Raw genomic sequence first — 16,796 nt, 5'->3', positions numbered from 1 at the left:
TGATATAATAGTAAGTAGAGAATGTAGTTTAGAATATAGAACACCTCTGTATAAATATAAAAAATACTAAACCTTCTCACTCCTTTATACAACTCTATGCATACATATATTGTATACTTTGTAAATAGAGATATGGTGGTCTGATGTTACTTAGAAGCCAGATGGCTCTTGTACTTCCTGTTGTCAGCAGGACAGGGTGGGTAATAAGATGGGAAAATTCATGGTTCATTACAAGGAAAGGGAGCTAGCTCACTTAACAGTCAATTTCAAAGGCAACAGAGACTCAATATGGAGCAAGTGAATTCATTTACTGAGAATTACAAGAAGACTTGGATGGTGAGAAACCAAACCAGCTTCCTGCTGTCATGGCTTCTTCCCAGCTCAAATCCACTGCTTTATTAGTGACTCCTTGACCTGTCCCAGCCACAGTGGTGTAGGGGTGAGGGCTGAAGTGGATAGTCCAGCACTGCTATGCTGCACTTTGAATCTCACACTTGTCTGAATGTGTGCAGGCATGTTTCTGACTACAGCATCATTTTACACATCAACCACCTCCATCTTGATGTCCTCCATGAGCTGATCTTCGGGTAAACATTTGCTCTGGTACACAAGACATGTCTTAATGCTCCTCAACTACTAAGTATATGTCCTACCACATGCTTGTCCTCCTCTAACCATAGCATACACTAGGGCAGTATGTCAAACATTATCATTGTCATTGCACCCTGCTGGAAAGCACTATGTCTTTCTCTGAAATTTCCAAAATATGCATTGACTGGGAAGTGGCCAATATAAATGACGGGTACAGCTGGATACTACAGAAGTACTGCTGGAGCCAAATGAAACACACAGTGTCGGAGAGAGAATAGACCTAATGTCTATGCAATGGCTGCTGGCAGCTCCCTGCAACAGGACACATTTGGCTAGTGCAAGTGAGGAGGAATGGATATGATTTAGCAAATAGATTTATGCACAATTAGAGAATGAAAAGTGGGCAGATTCTGCTCCTGGAAGGAAGCGGAGAGAATAAGTTACCTGTAGAACGTGATTGTGTTTATGCAGTCCAGTGCGTGCTTATGTCTTTTTTTCGGTGTTATGACATAAATGTCACAAGGTATTACAGGAGAAATCTATGAGTGCATAACATTAAGCTCTGGCAAAAGCCACTACTAAAAATGGAAGATTGAATCCAGAAGACACCTCTGAAGCAACAAATAATTTAGAGCAATTTAAACATGGATCAAAGGAGAGAAGTGTAAAATTAGGGACTGATTTATCATTTCCATATGTTTCCATAGAAGATGGTAAAGAAATTCTTAATTTCTGCAATCTCACAAAAACTTGTCCTTGATGTGGTGTCATATGGTAGAGAGCTAAATAGCAAAGAGCAGCTTAGAAATTGCCATGAACAATTGTTATGAGCTGATGCTTATTGTCAGTGAGATCAGTCCCCTTAGAAATGATGAGCTGCGGTTGTTTTTCTTTTGCCAGTGCTGATGCTGGGTAATTCTGGAAGCAGGAATGAGAGAATAGAGTTTTCTTTGCGCGTACTAGAAGAAAGGTGCAGTGTTTTCCCAAGGGAAGGAATTGTACAGGCTGTGTCAAAGTGTAAGTCATGCTGCTGGCCTGTTAAGAGAGCAGGGAAGAAAGGGCTGTGCACAGCCCAGGAGCGCTTTGTAGGGAGCCCTTTGCAGGCCCCTGAAGTCTGCTGCACAGCTGGTTCTCTTTGTGATGAGACCACTTGTGATGGGAGGAGTGAGAGAGGGGTGCAGCAGAAGAGCCTGCTTTATGCCTTTTGTCAGTCGCTTCGTCACATAGAGGAGTACCTAGCTCAATATTTAGGCCCAGGAGCCTGGAACGTGCTAACGCGTGACAAGCTGTTGAATATCAGAGAGACCCTTGTTCTTGCAGTGCTCTGCTGTCACTGATGGCGTGCCGAGAGCTCCTGAACGTGATGGGTGCTTTTTCCATGGCTGTACCAAACGCTACGATGGAAACGACTGGAGCCCTCTAGCGGGGACTGCCCTTGGTTATCTGTGTCTTACCACACGGCTAGAGGCTGTGCACTTAAAGGGCGAGCGGTTTCCCATCAGATTCTTATGCAGGAGGCGCGAGCGGGTCGCTGTTGCCAAGTGAGAAGTGGAGCTGGCGGAGTTGCAAGCTGGGATCAAAGTGCCCGTAGTACCGCTGGTCTCCAGAAACCCCGGCGTCAGACACGAGACAGCCACCAGCGCCAGCACCGGGACGTGTTTGCCCGGTGCGATTGTGTAGGAATGGATGAGTTTTTTTCCTGTGAGCGCTTCCCGGACCAAGGGAATTGGGCACGCAGTCAGAGGGAGGCCTGTGAATACGAAAGAGTTAAGGAAAAAGCCAGGGAGCCGAGCCCTAAGCAGTACAAAACCACGTGGGGTACGGAGTAGCATGAAATGGCGGCTCCTCAGGGTGGAATGCGGACTACGACAAAATGGCGCCTCCCTATGTAGGTAGGTGGGAGGGAGTTCCGGTTCTGGCCCCACCTACTTCCGGGCTCTAGCCAATTGGCAGCAGATACAGTCCTTCACCTGCGGCACTTTTTCCATCCCGGCACGCATTCCGCGCACCAGCGCTGCCAGCTGGTGACCGGGCGCAGTGGCTGGGTGGAGGTGGGGGTCTGTGGAGCAGCTGCAGCCACAGCAGCGTCGGCTCTGCATGGCAGAGTTGTGAGCGTTTGAGAGGTGAATTGGTAAGAAGCGCTCTGTTGCGCACCACGCTTAGTCAAAGCGCTTGAAAGAGTAAATGCCGGGAGTGGGAAAGCGGCTGACGGTGAGTTTTGGCAAGTAGTTCTTTGCTCCTTTGGAGACCCCAGGGCGGGCGGGCAGGTGGTTTCTGCCCTCGGCCGGGGAACGGAGAGAACAAGTGACGTGCACGTTGGGACTGTCTTTATGCGGTCCGGCACGTGCTTACGTCTTTCTTTTCTTCAGTGTTCCGAGTGAACGACAAGTCCCCCCGGTGTTTCAGCGGGGACACGGGAGTGGCTAAGCTTGCCTTCTGTGGCTCAAAGCCACTAGTGAAAATGCAGGGTTGACTCCTGCCTGACAGAAATGCAGAGCCAGCAACCTAAGAACATGGCTGAAAGGCCCCGAGGGCAGTCTAGTTAGGGAATGTCTTACCCCTTCCATACGTGCGCTTTTAGCAGGATACACAGGTGTCTAATTTCTGGGCGCTGACAACTGTGTCCTTGTTGTGGTTTCACCTGGCAGACAGCTAAGCAGCAGACAGCTGGCTGCTCTTGCTGCCCACGTGGGTTACAGGGGAGAACTGGCGAGGTAACCGTGTGAGAATTCAGAGGGTTAGAGAAAGGCGTTCTGGCAGGTGAAAGAAAAGCCGCACACACGAGCAAAGCAAACCAAGGAATTCTTTTGCAGCTTCCCCTAGGCAGGCAGATAGACCCTCGGCTGCTTTTGGGCAAGCAGGGCTTACCACGCGTAGCAGCTTGCTGGGAAGACGATGCCATCACAGCCAACGTGAACAGCTCCTTCTTCCTTAGGCCTTCTTTCCTTGCTGAGTGTGATGGGAAATGATATCATATTACCTTATGTTAATTTACAGTGTGTAATTAAGTCATTTTAAGAGTCATGTTCTGCAGCTGTAATCATCTTTCAGCCGTCTTAAACGGTGGTCAGAGGCCCTGGTTGTGTTTTTAGGAATTTTCTAATGACTTCCATAGGTATGCTTCTGGGCAGATATATTTGCATTTCATTTCTACGTCCTTCTTACTCTTCTTCAGGTATCAGTTAGTAATTTTGTTCAACCTAGTGCACTGGTAAGCACCACACAGTCCTTTGTTTGTGCTGACTTCGTTAGTTTTTCTCTTTTTCTCAGAAGTAATTTATCAGCTGCTCTGCAATTAGTTAGTAATTTCTGATTTAAAAGTGTGTTTTTTTTCATTTTTGCAAAATTGTAATTGTTCTTTTTCCCCCCTATGCATATAACACATTAAAACATTTTTATGCGCACGTTTTCCATATTTATGTTGTTTTTTTTTTAATTCCAGTCCAACCTCTTTTGATTCATTCCTTATTTATTAGCTTGCAATTAAAATACTTTTGCTTAGTACTTCGTCTTGTAGTCAAGCTCAGGCGAAGTGTCTTCACTATCTCAAAGGTTTTTTGATCCATTGCCATGATTTTTAGTATTATGTTGATGGGAGTTTATCTAAGGCTTCAGGAACTTTTGATTTATTTTTTTTTAAAGTTGCCAACATCCTGATTATTTTCCTTCTTGGAGCTTATTTATTCTCTTTTAAAACAAACAAACAAAACTAAATTTCTTAACACAAAATAAGTACAAAGTATTTGTATTTGTATTATTTGTATTATTCAAACATTTTTAGCTAAGTATTGTAAGTTATTTTTTAACAGTTCCTTCCCTTCAGACTTCTCTTTCAAGAAAGGTTTGATAAGTCTCATTTTTTTCTGAGTTTAGTTAGTTAGCCTAATGCAACACTTCGATATGAACTGTATAACATACAGACAGACAATAGCTGATATTACTAGAAATGCAACTGCTATGACATTCCATAATCTTAGATGATGGAATCAGAATGTCAGAAATTTCCATGTCTCTTCAAATCCAAGAGAGGTATCATCTTTCTGGATCTCATGTATAATTCTGGTTTGTTGTCAGAAGTACAGTATAGAGTCCCTTCCATTTTTTGTATTGGCAGCTTTTCTTTCCAGGAGGATACACTTGACCTGCTGACTTAAATGGAGATACGAGTGAGATCAAAGGCAGAAGAGCTCTCAGTTGGCTGCAACTCTAGAGACATGCAAGAATTCTTTGCAAAGATGCCAGGTAATCACTGAAAATCTGATCTTCTTTAAGATGCATTTGTTTTCTTCCCTGTTAAATTTAGAGCATAAGGTTTCCTATGCAAAATTTTAAATGAACACTTGCCTTCTCTATTCTAACTCTTAATAAAGCTTAATCCACTTCTTCTGGACTTCCTGACACAATATTCTATGCTGCATCTTCATTGCCTGATTCATCTTTTCTACATCTCCGGTAGACTGCAGCCTCTATGGAATATATAAATCCCACATAATTTCTAAAAATCTTGACACTTCTTTGCTATTTCTGGAATGAAATGAGGTCCTCTCTCTGAAAATCTTCTATCTCCTGGTATTGCCAAATCTTAGTATAATTTCTTTTAACAAAATCTTTATAACTTCTCTAGCCTTATTGCTTTGACATGGGAAAATTTCAGGCCATCCTGAAAAAGTATCAACAATTAATAACAAATATCTATGTTCATTACAGTGACATAATTTGGGAAAATCCATTTGCCAGTATTCCCCAGGCAGGAAACTTCTCTTCATGTTCCTAGAAGGAGGTCTTTGGATTTCAAGTTTTATTTTTTTTTTGAACACTAATTCCACTTCACTATATAAACAGTCTTAGCAATCAGCACCATATTATTTACTACAGTGTATTTATTTACGATCTCCTTTGAAGCTTCAGTTCGTATATGCATACACCTATGAGTTCACTCAATAAATTCCTTCATTATTTATGGAGTTTCAACACATTGTCCAATTGAAGTTACCCACAATCCTTTGGCAATCTTTATGCAGTTTTTTTGTCCAAGTTGTTTTCTTTTTCTGTACATTTAGGGATTTGACTTTTTGAAGTTCTTTCTGAGACAGAAGGTTGCTGAAGTTTTTTATAGAGAACTTCTTTTGAAGCCTATCTGCTTTTCTGTTCCCTCTAACTATATCAGTTTGTCTAAATTGATGTGCTGTGAAGTGTATCACTGCTTTTTCTTCATTTTTTTTAACTGCCTCAAATAATTTCTTAGTTTCTATACCGTATTTCATAGTATTCCTTGTGAAGATTACAATCTTTCTTTGTTTCTAAATTGCACTATAAGCATATGTTAGTCAGAAAGTATATTTTGAGTTAGTAAAGACATTAGACAGCTTTCCTTCTTATAATTCCAGGGCTCAAGTTAAAGCAATTCAACATTCAGAGTGGATGTGTTCATATGTTTACTGATAACTGTTTTGCCTTCATTGCCTTTTTAGAGTGACTGTGGCTTACCCAGCCTTCTGTTCTTCCTTCACAGCAAATCTGTTTCCATTAGTAAATAGCTCCTGGTGAGAAAGACTGTACTACACCTGTTTGTAAACAATCATGTGCCAATTCTTCCAAAGTTAGGTATCCACAGGTGACACCATCCAACCATTTCTAGAAATTTCTTGAATTCTCTCTGACTTTTTTTTTTTTTTTCCTTGGTGGAGGGGGATGGGATGGCGAGGGGGAGAGTGTGGATCTCACAGGTTACCTTCTTTCTTACAAATCCCAGTTTTCTTTGTCCCTCAGATATTTCAAATAATATTTTCTGCATTCTTTGTGCTTTCTTCTGTGTACTCCATGTTTTTCTGTCCCCAGAATGTTCAATAAGCTGATAGCTGTCTCTTCACATTCTTCAATTATATCTGCCTCTAGGAAGATATAATGTATGTATTATACTCCAACTTTGTTCTGATCAAAAGTTACATGTTCTCCCTTTTTTTTTTTTTTAATAAATCTATTCTCATTAGAGGTAATGGACATCCTGGTGTATAGAAAAATTCAGGTGTAAGTATTTTATTTCCAGTTTCACACTTAATCAGTTGAAAGAAAAGTTTGATCTCATGTTTTCCTGTAGCACAGTTACTGACATAGGAAATTTGCTCTTTGGTCCTTTTCAGCTATTTAGTACAGAACATGTTGCTCTTCTGTTGACCAAGAATTTAACTGTTATCCTGCAGCTTTTCTGAAACCAGGAATTCTTTAAGGGCATCTAGTTTCTCAATCCCAAATCAATACAAATTTTCTGTATCAATCTTAAGTAAAATGTGCCTTCAGAATGTGTACAGATGGGGTTATCCAATTTGCTATTTGTCACTTTGGGCATTGATTTTTTTTCAAAGTCCCCTTTCCCTGCAATTTGCACACAGATCTCTCTTCAGAGGGATCATATTCCCTAAATTTCCTCCTGCCCTCATCATCTTCTGCACTGTTGTTTAACCTGGCAAGTAGTTAAGCACCGCACAGTTATTTGATCACCCTCTTCACAATTCATTCTTAGTGGGACAGAGGAGGGAACTGTGTGTGGGGGGGGCAGGGGGGGATGGGCAGGGGAGAGGGGGGGAGAAGGAAGAAGGGAGGAAAAAGGGATAATAGTTATGAAAACAATAATAATAAATACATATACTTGTGTATATGTATACACTTATATGTATCTGTATATTTGTGAGTGTGTATATGAATATAGATATACACACACACGTATATATATACATACATATAAAGAAAAGTGATGCACAAGTAATTTCACATCACCCGCTAACAGATCCCCTGCCAATCCCCAGTCATGCTGCCCCACTAACTTCTCTGTTTTCAGTCTTTATTCCGTTATGATGTCATATAATATGGAATATCCCCTTGGCCAATTCAGGTCAAGTGTCCTGATTCCATTCCCTCCCAACTCCTTGTTTCCCCACAGCCTCCCTCACAGGCAGAACAGTATGAGAAGCTGAGAAAACAAAATGTCCTTGGCTCTGTGCAGTACTACTCAGCAACAACAACTAGAATAATGAGTGGGTTATCAAAATATACACTGAAAGCCAAAACATCCCAGGTAAAACTAGGACATGCATCTTTATTCTCTTGGAAAAAAAACCTTTCTTCAGAGGAGGTTTGTATTCAAGCCAATGCAGCAGCCAAAATTGCAGCATTTTTCTTACTTTTCTTAAATTTCACTTTGTTTCTCCCCCCTTTCCAATTCTTCCTTATTCTTGTGTATCTTATATGCAATCACTGTTAGCTGAGACATTGACATTCTAGACATGTTGTCTACTTTTTGTAACTTTCTTCTGATTCTCCTTCATGAAGAAACTTGTTCAAGGCCGCATTGGACTGAGTCCTGGGCAACCTGGGATTTGGGTTAAGGTTGTTACCAGGAAACTTCCTGGCTGGGCACAAGCCTTGGATAATTATCTCCTCTTCTCTTCTTTTTTTTTTCAGGTAGGTAGCAACAAAGCCATGCTGAAAAATCCAACGGTGATCAAAAAGACTTCAGGGCCTTGCGGAGATGGATAGAAGGATCAAGAGGGCAGGCAGTGCTCCCTTCTACTCTTCAAGTTGAGGGGAACAGTATTGAAAGAAAGAGGTAAGCTTTCAATATGGTTTGAAGGGATACATTGTGAAAATCAGGTTTACAACTGATAAGCAATAGAATAGCACGTCATGTTTGACAGCAAGCTAGTGAGGGTTTTACTGAGTACTTTGGAGAACTCTTGAAGTGTTTGTATACCAGTACATGCAGTATGAAAAATAAATAAGAGGAGCTAAAAGCCTGGTTCAGTTGCAATGCTACAACATCATTACAATTTGTTGAACCTGTGTGAAGAGTCCTGTGCTTGAAGTGCTATGATAGGTGATGATAGGTTCTTCAGGAAACATAGGCAGGTCAGGTCAGACAGACAGGTAACGCTGTATGCAAAAGGGGTTCAACTATATGATGCTGCGGTTGGAGAGTACATGGATGAGAGACTATGGAGATAGCTTAGGGAAAAACTAATAAAGCAGATGTTACTGTGGGAGTCTATTACAAATCACCAAGCCAGCATGATATCAGTGACACATGAGGACTGACAGGATAGAGAATACTATAAAAAAAATTAGAAGAATCTCTAGATCAGTTTCCCTTGTTGTGATTGGCAACTTCAACTTCCAGGTGTTTTCTGGGAAAATCATACCGCGCACATGAACAAGTCCAGGAAATTTACAAAGTATGCTGAGGATAACTTTTTTTTTTTACATCTACTGAGAGAGCCAACTGGGAAAGCTATCTTCCTAGATTTCTTGCCTATAAATAGAGAATTCTTGTAGTTGAATTGATTAGTGGCTGTCATGGGAAAAGTGTACATGAAATCTTTAAGTTTTAAATCCTTGCTATTTGCAAAAATCTATCAGCTACCTGAGACTTTAGGAAAGCAGAATTGCTCACAGAAACAGTAAGGTATCCTGCAAACCCACTTTTGAAGGCAGTGAGGTTCATAAATACTGCTCATATTTTAAGAACCTCCTTTTATGAAAGCAGGAGGAAGCATGGACAGTTCCAGTGTGTCATAAGTGAAGTAAGTGGGACAGAATGTTCTCTCGGTGATGAGAAACTTCTCTTGGAACTTTCATAAGGGGAAAAAAAATGCATGAACCTTGGAAGCAAAGCCTGGGTAGACAGAAGGATTATAGACATGATGTTTGCTATTACAGGGAGAAAATGAATACAGTTAAAGCTCAGTTGTAGTTGATGAACAACAGTGCTGTGGTGATGAACAACAAGAAAGTCTTTTTAAAGTATGTTTAACAGTGAGAGGAAGAATATAGAAAACTGTTCAGTTAATTGATAAGGTCACCTCACAAAAGGGGTGAACATAAAGCTGAAATATTTAATGCCTTCTTTTGGCTTCATGGAGCCCTGGGCTGGAATACCATGTTTGAGTGAGAAATAAGCTTCCAGCTGAAGCTGAGCTTGTTCAGGATTTCCTGCTTCAGTTGAATGCACGTAAGTCTATGGGGCCTGATGAGGTATATCCCAGAGTACTGAAAGTGCTGGCCTGTATTACTGTGAGAATACTCTCACAGTTATGAACAATCTTGGGAATATGGAGAATCCCAGTCAACTGGGAAGTTGTCTTGCTCCAGTTACAGGAGGGAGTGGAGATTATTTTATATATGTATACACGATGGAGAGATTAAGACACAGTGGGTCAAATGTCAGCCTGACCAGTTTATTACAAGTCCTAGTTGTTTAGGGAGGTGGGACGGGAAGATGGGCAATAAAAAAGAGTTAGGAAATAAAATGAAGGAGTTTTTATAGAAAGCAAGAGAGAGACAGTCATCCTTGAGATTCCAGCATAGCTCATAGCTCATAATCCAGAGGAAATACTCCTTGTGTATTTCCTTTGGCAGAAAGCCTTGCCAAAAGCTTACAGAAAAATACTTCTGTGCTACCAGACAACCACAAGAGACAACTTCTAAGTTGCAAAGTTAGGATGTTTCCCAGTGCTTCTTATCAGAATTTCAATCCTAACATTTTGGGAGGATTTTAGAGCTCTCATATTTTGTGTACTTCTAAACAGAATTTGGCACCTGGAATAATAAAACTGTCTACTGGTAAGAGGAATCAAATCATTAAGATGATCAGTGTTAACATGCTTAATTCCAGTTTACCAATGTCTCTTAAATGGATGCCACAAGGATGTAAGTTGCAAAAGTTTTGGCGGATTAGTTTTACTTAGGAGAACTGAGTATTTCGTCCACTGCTTTGGGATGGAGCTCTTGGAGCAAGTCCAGAGAAGGATCACTAAAATGATCAGAGGACCTTTCCTATGAAGAAAGGTTGAGAGAACTGGGCTTGTTCAGTTTGGAGAAAAGAAGGTGGTCTTCCAATACTTGAAGGGAACATATAAACAGGGGGGGGGAACAGCTGTTTAAAAGGGTGGATAGTGATAAGACAAGGGGAATGGTTTTAAACTAAGATGGGAGGTTTAGATTAGATATTAGGAGGAAGTTTTTCACTCAGAGGGTGATTGTACAATGGAACAAGTTGCCCAAGGAGGTTGTGGATGCCCCATCCCTGGAGGATTCAAGGCCAGGTTGGATGTGGCTCTGGGCAGCCTGATCTATAGTGGTTGGCCGCCCTGCCCACTGCAGGGGGATTGAAACTAGATGATCACTGTGGTCCTTTTCAATCCAGGCCATTCCATGATTCTGTGATTCTAAGATTAATAGCTTGTAGTTCAGATGTTGGTCTTCAATTATGATGGGTCATCAGAGGTTGTGTTGTACAGTTGACAGCAGCTAACAGTGACAGTACAAACATACAAGTCCAAAGTGGTTGAGTCAGTTCTCTTTGGAGTGATAGCTTCTGGACCTCAGCAGCAATTTTTCCCATTTTCTGGGCCTTACCAGCAGATAAGAGGGAGCAGGGCGGCACCCACTTGCATCTTACGTTCAAAACATACAATGGTGTCATTCCCCAATCTCCTGGACCACACTGGAGTTACCTGATCAAAAACCAGATCTTCTGTCAGTAAACACACACAGTCAGTCAAATGTAAAACTGTCCACAAAGTGATGTTGACTGCTACGCAGTGACAGCCACAACTTGCCTCCTAGATAACTCAGAGTCCTATTGCAAACAACGTGTCCCAAAAAAGTGTAGTGCAAAAATAGAGGCTTGAGCCAAAAAAAAACAAACCAAACCAAAACAAACCATTGCGTCTATGGATCAGTACATTTTATTTCCTTGCTTGCCAAAAATAAGTAGAAGATTAGTCAAAGACAGAGTTAGCTGGCACAAAGGAGCGCCCTGCCCGTTTCCCATCTGCCCCTATAGGAATACAGGCCTACGTTTAACTGCTCGACCTTGCTGCCTGTGTGCCTGTGATGTGTACTTGTTGCTGTTTAAGCTGGCAGAAAACTGAATGCCACACAGCCTCCCCAGCCGTGGTGGGGAAAGTATTGGAAGGATGAAACTGGGAGCACACACGGGTTTAGGCAAAGACCGTTTACTAGTAAATGAAAAGCCGCGCCTGCAAGCCAAGGGAAACATTCGCCATTTCTCTTTGACGGGCAAACATCCATCCACTTCTAGGATCCCGGGGCTCAGTGCACGTGACAAGCTCTTATCTAGTACGGTATGCAGTGTAGCTGAATATGAAGGTTAAATAAAGCTTTACTTACCTTTATGAAGTTCTTCATGCATTTCAACGGACGTGTAATTTGAACATATAGCTGTGTCAGGCTGACGTTGGCCAGCAGCCTGATGCTGTCCGGTCTGCGTCCCGTGCCATCTTCTCGTGCACTGCCAGGCCTCCTTGCTGGCGCTGCTCTGCAACAAGAGCAGAGGAACTACAGCATGGGTGCGTTAGCACCACCAGTTTGGTCAAGAAAAGCAAAAGAGCCCGTCAAACTGTACGAGGAGGTACGAGGAAAACGAGCAGTATCCCAGACAAAACCACAGCAACTACCGAGTGTAGTATAGTAGTACGTACAGAGGGTAGTACGGCACCTAGTGTAGCTATGTAGCAATGGAGAAAATATTTTCAATTAACTTTATCAAATCCTTTCTGTAATTCTGTACCTGCATATACTGTAGAGATTGCTGTGGTGGGCGGGCCTCGGCCAGCAGCCCGATGCGCACCCAGCTACTCTCTCACTCAGTCTTCTCAACGGGACGGAGTAGGGAACACGACAGGAATTCTCGTGGGTCAAGATAAGGATGGGGAGCTTGCTCACCAGAGGTAGAGCAGAATAGACGTGGGGGAAGCTGCTTGATGTCATTGCACATTTTGGACAGACTTGGATGGTGAGAAACAAAAGCACCTGACCCTCTTCACTTCTTCCCCGAGCTCAAACACCCTCGATCACGCATGAGTCCTCGACCTCCCCGCAGCGCAAGAGGTGCAGGGGTCGGGGGCGGTAGCGGTCAGTCCCTCCACAGCTCTGCTCTGCCACTCCTTCCTCCTCACGCTTCTCCCCTGTACCTGCGTGGGCTCTGAGCAGGCTGCAGCATCCCTTGGGGTATAGCGACGTGCCCGCTGCCTCCAGCAGGGACTGCGGGAGAATCTCTGTCCTAGCGCTTACAGCACCTCCTTCTGTTTCTCCTCCTGCCCGTGCTTTGTTCCCACTCTTTGCTCCGGCGCCACCTCCTCCTCCTCCTCCTCATGCTCCACCTCCTTCTCCTCCCTCCTCTCCACCTCCCGCTCCTCAGCATCTCACCTTGGCATTCGCGCGGCTGTTTTGCACGTTTTCCCACCCTCTCTGCCCATCCTGCCCGGTCTCGCCCTTTCCCAGGGACGTTTTGCCCAGGACGCCTCCACCTTGGGTGCGGGGCTCAGTTGTGCCTTGTAGCAGTGCCGCTGGAGCTGGGCGGAAACGGCTGGTTTTCACACGGGGCATTCCTGCCTTCTCCTCAGAGGCGGCCGGCAGCCCACAGTGCCAGCACCTGGGCACCTGCCCCCCTACAGCCGGGACGATTGTATCAACATGAATGTATTTTAACATCAGAGCGCTTTCTGGTCCAGACGAGCTGGGCAGCCAATCAGAGGGAATCCTGAGAAGGCGGCAGCCATTAGAAGAGAGGCCAATCACAGAGCAGTACGAAAACACGTGGCCAACAAAGTGTCACAAAATGGTGGCTCCTGACTGTGGAATGCAAGCTGGAACAAAATGGCGCCTCCGCAGGCTCATGAAATGGCGGCTCCTCACCCTGGAATGCAGACTGGAACAAAATGGTGCCTCCCTGTGTAGGTAGGTGGGAAGGATTTTCTGTCCTGTCCCATCCGACCGGTGGGCGGGCCCAGTAGCTCTGGGTCCTCCCCTTCACCCGCAGCTCTATCCCAGCCCTGGCACGCACTCCACCCAGCGCCTCCAGCTGGTAGCCGGGAAGAACGGCGGTTGGAGGCGCTGCTCTGCTGAGCAGCGACAGGCGCCGGCTGTGCTGGCTGGCGGCTCTCCGCCCGAGTGGCGGGAGGTGCTCTGCTGCGCATCACGTGTAGCTGAACGAGCCCAAATCTAGAATTTGGGGGGGGTGTGTGTATCGGGGGCGGGGGTTGCTAGGCATGGCTTTTGAGGAGTGGTTTTCTGCACCTTTCTAAATTGCAAGGTGGGCAGCTTTTATGGTAAAGAGGGAAGATGAGAGAGCAGGTGAACGTGTACATCCTCCCGACTCTGTGCGTGTGGCTTGAATTCCAGTGGCACTTGTCTGGATGATGTGCACGCTTCTGTCCAAGTGCCTTCTTTTCTGAGCGTGCCAAGTCACATCCAGGCAGCAAAATTCACAGCGCAACGATTAAGGAAGAAAGGGTTGCATGCTCAGCTGCAGGTGGCGTTTTGCTCCGGTTTTCCATGTGTGCAAATGGCACAGAGCACTGCCTGGGTTTTCCAGCCCCATGTAAAGCCCCAGGCCTGCCCTAGGAAGCCCGTGTGCTCTCCTACGCAGGTTGGCATAAGCCTCGGGGATGTGTCCTGTCACTCGAGCTGTCGGGGTCACTCTCGTTGGCATGCTCGAGGATTTGTAGTCAGAGAAGATGTCTCTCCGGGCCCAGGCCCGGGCCCGGGCCCAGGCCCAGGCCCAGCATGGCCACCTGGGAGGCATCCTGGTGCCCCCGAGGTTTTTGCCGAGCCTCCAACCTCTCGGAGCTCCCCCACCGCTGATGGCCCAGTGGCTTTTCTGCAGACTGAGAAAGGGCGGGTCGCTGGCGTGGCCTTCTTTGTACGTTGGACCGTTTCTATTCCCACGGAAAGTCAAATTCTTTCTTTTGTTAGCTGGCACAAAGGAGCGCCCTGCCCGTTTCCCATCTGCCCCTGTAGGAATACAGGCCTACGTTTAACTGCTCGACCTTGCTGCCTGTGTGCCTGTGATGTGTACTTGTTGCTGTTTAAGCTGGCAGAAAACTGAATGCCACACAGCCTCCCCAGCCGTGGTGGGGAAAGTATTGGAAGGATGAAACTGGGAGCACACACGGGTTTAGGCAAAGACCGTTTACTAGTAAATGAAAAGCCGCGCCTGCAAGCCAAGGGAAACATTCGCCATTTCTCTTTGACGGGCAAACATCCATCCACTTCTAGGATCCCGGGGCTCAGTGCACGTGACAAGCTCTTATCTAGTACGGTATGCAGTGTAGCTGAATATGAAGGTTAAATAAAGCTTTACTTACCTTTATGAAGTTCTTCATGCATTTCAACGGACGTGTAATTTGAACATATAGCTGTGTCAGGCTGACGTTGGCCAGCAGCCTGATGCTGTCCGGTCTGCGTCCCGTGCCATCTTCTCGTGCACTGCCAGGCCTCCTTGCTGGCGCTGCTCTGCAACAAGAGCAGAGGAACTACAGCATGGGTGCGTTAGCACCACCAGTTTGGTCAAGAAAAGCAAAAGAGCCCGTCAAACTGTACGAGGAGGTACGAGGAAAACGAGCAGTATCCCAGACAAAACCACAGCAACTACCGAGTGTAGTATAGTAGTACGTACAGAGGGTAGTACGGCACCTAGTGTAGCTATGTAGCAATGGAGAAAATATTTTCAATTACCTTTATCAAATCCTTTCTGTAATTCTGTACCTGCATATACTGTAGAGATTGCTGTGGTGGGCGGGCCTCGGCCAGCAGCCCGATGCGCACCCAGCTACTCTCTCACTCAGTCTTCTCAACGGGACGGAGTAGGGAACACGACAGGAATTCTCGTGGGTCAAGATAAGGATGGGGAGCTTGCTCACCAGAGGTAGAGCAGAATAGACGTGGGGGAAGCTGCTTGATGTCATTGCACATTTTGGACAGACTTGGATGGTGAGAAACAAAAGCACCTGACCCCTCTTCACTTCTTCCCCGAGCTCAAACACCCTCGATCACGCATGAGTCCTCGACCTCCCCGCAGCGCAAGAGGTGCAGGGGTCGGGGGCGGTAGCGGTCAGTCCCTCCACAGCTCTGCTCTGCCACTCCTTCCTCCTCACGCTTCTCCCCTGTACCTGCGTGGGCTCTGAGCAGGCTGCAGCATCCCTTGGGGTATAGCGACGTGCCCGCCGCCTCCAGCAGGGACTGCGGGAGAATCTCTGTCCTAGCGCTTACAGCACCTCCTTCTGTTTCTCCTCCTGCCCGTGCTTTGTTCCCACTCTTTGCTCCGGCGCCACCTCCTCCTCCTCCTCCTCATGCTCCACCTCCTTCTCCTCCCTCCTCTCCACCTCCCGCTCCTCAGCATCTCACCTTGGCATTCGCGCGGCTGTTTTGCACGTTTTCCCACCCTCTCTGCCCATCCTGCCCGGTCTCGCCCTTTCCCGGGGACGTTTTGCCCAGGACGCCTCCACCTTGGGTGCGGGGCTCATTTGTGCCTTGTAGCAGTGCCGCTGGAGCTGGGCGGAAACGGCTGGTTTTCACACGGGGCATTCCTGCCTTCTCCTCAGAGGCGGCCGGCAGCCCACAGTGCCAGCACCTGGGCACCTCCCCCCTACAGCCGGGACGATTGTATCAACATGAATGTTTTTTAACATCAGAGCGCTTTCTGGTCCAGACGAGCTGGGCAGCCAATCAGAGGGAACCCTGAGAAGGCGGCAGCCATTAGAAGAGAGGCCAATCACAGAGCAGTACGAAAACACGGGGCCAACAAAGTGCCACAAAATGGTGGCTCCTGACTGTGGAATGCAAGCTGGAACAAAATGGCGCCTCCGCAGGCTCATGAAATGGCGGCTCCTCACCCTGGAATGAAGACTGGAACAAAAGGGTGCCTCCCTGTGTAGGTAGGTGGGAAGGATTTTCTGTCCTGTCCCATCCGACCGGTGGGCGGGGCCAGTAGCTCTGGGTCCTCCCCTTCACCCGCAGCTCTATCCCAGCCCTGGCACGAACTCCACCCAGCGCCTCCAGCTGGTAGCCGGGAAGAACGGTGGGTTGGAGGCGCTGCTCTGCTGAGCATCGACAGGCGCCGGCTGTGCTGGCTGGCGGCTCTCCGCCCGAGTGGCGGGAGGTGCTCTGCTGCGCATCACGAGTAGCTGAACGAGCCCAAATCTAGAATTTGGGGGGGGTGTGTGTATCGGGGGCGGGGGTTGCTAGGCATGGCTTTTGAGGAGTGGTTTTCTGCACCTTTCTAAATTGCAAGGTGGGCAGCTTTTATGGTAAAGAGGGAAGATTAGAGAGCAGGTGAACGTGTACATCCTCCCGACTCTGTGCGTGTGGCTTGAATTCCAGTGGCACTTGTCTGGATGATGTGCACGCTT

The 16,796-nt window shown here is 46.1% G+C and overlaps 1 protein-coding gene and 1 long non-coding RNA gene across 11 annotated transcripts in view; one reads left to right on the top strand and one right to left on the bottom strand.

Moving 5' to 3' along the window:
* The first annotated feature begins 2,541 nt into the window (after positions 1 to 2,541).
* On the top strand, positions 2,542 to 14,758 carry LOC104915009 (uncharacterized). Of its 2 annotated transcripts, none has more exons than XR_014880667.1 (4): positions 2,542 to 2,802; positions 4,706 to 4,833; positions 8,050 to 13,344; positions 14,362 to 14,758. It is a non-coding gene; the product is annotated as an uncharacterized LOC104915009 (long non-coding RNA). The 2 variants fall into 2 exon arrangements; XR_796209.3 differs by lacking the exon at positions 14,362 to 14,758 and having other exon boundaries at positions 2,545 to 2,802; positions 8,050 to 12,400; positions 13,102 to 13,485.
* Positions 3,895 to 16,796, bottom strand: part of LOC146542180 (uncharacterized) — a 35,672-nt gene continuing 22,770 nt past the window's right edge. For 5 of the 9 annotated variants that reach the window (XM_085214275.1, XM_085214276.1, XM_085214273.1 and 2 more), the window contains 3 exons: positions 14,754 to 14,896; positions 11,776 to 11,923; positions 3,895 to 4,740 (listed from right to left, as the gene is read on the bottom strand). In XM_085214275.1, coding sequence (XP_085070401.1) covers positions 4,586 to 4,740; positions 11,776 to 11,923; positions 14,754 to 14,896 — 446 coding nt within the window. In that variant the 3' untranslated portion in view covers positions 3,895 to 4,585. Of the gene's footprint in view, positions 4,741 to 4,828; positions 6,483 to 7,664; positions 11,097 to 11,775; positions 11,924 to 14,753; positions 14,897 to 16,796 lie in introns of those variants that run through there. The other 4 variants (XR_014880665.1, XR_014880664.1, XM_085214274.1 and 1 more) reach the window with 4 other exon arrangements.

Source organism: Meleagris gallopavo, chromosome Z, assembly GCF_905368555.1.
Source record: "Meleagris gallopavo chromosome Z, MGAL_WU_HG_1.1, whole genome shotgun sequence".
Lineage (NCBI taxonomy): Eukaryota > Metazoa > Chordata > Aves > Galliformes > Phasianidae > Meleagris > Meleagris gallopavo.
This window is presented reverse-complemented; position numbering and strand designations above follow the sequence as displayed.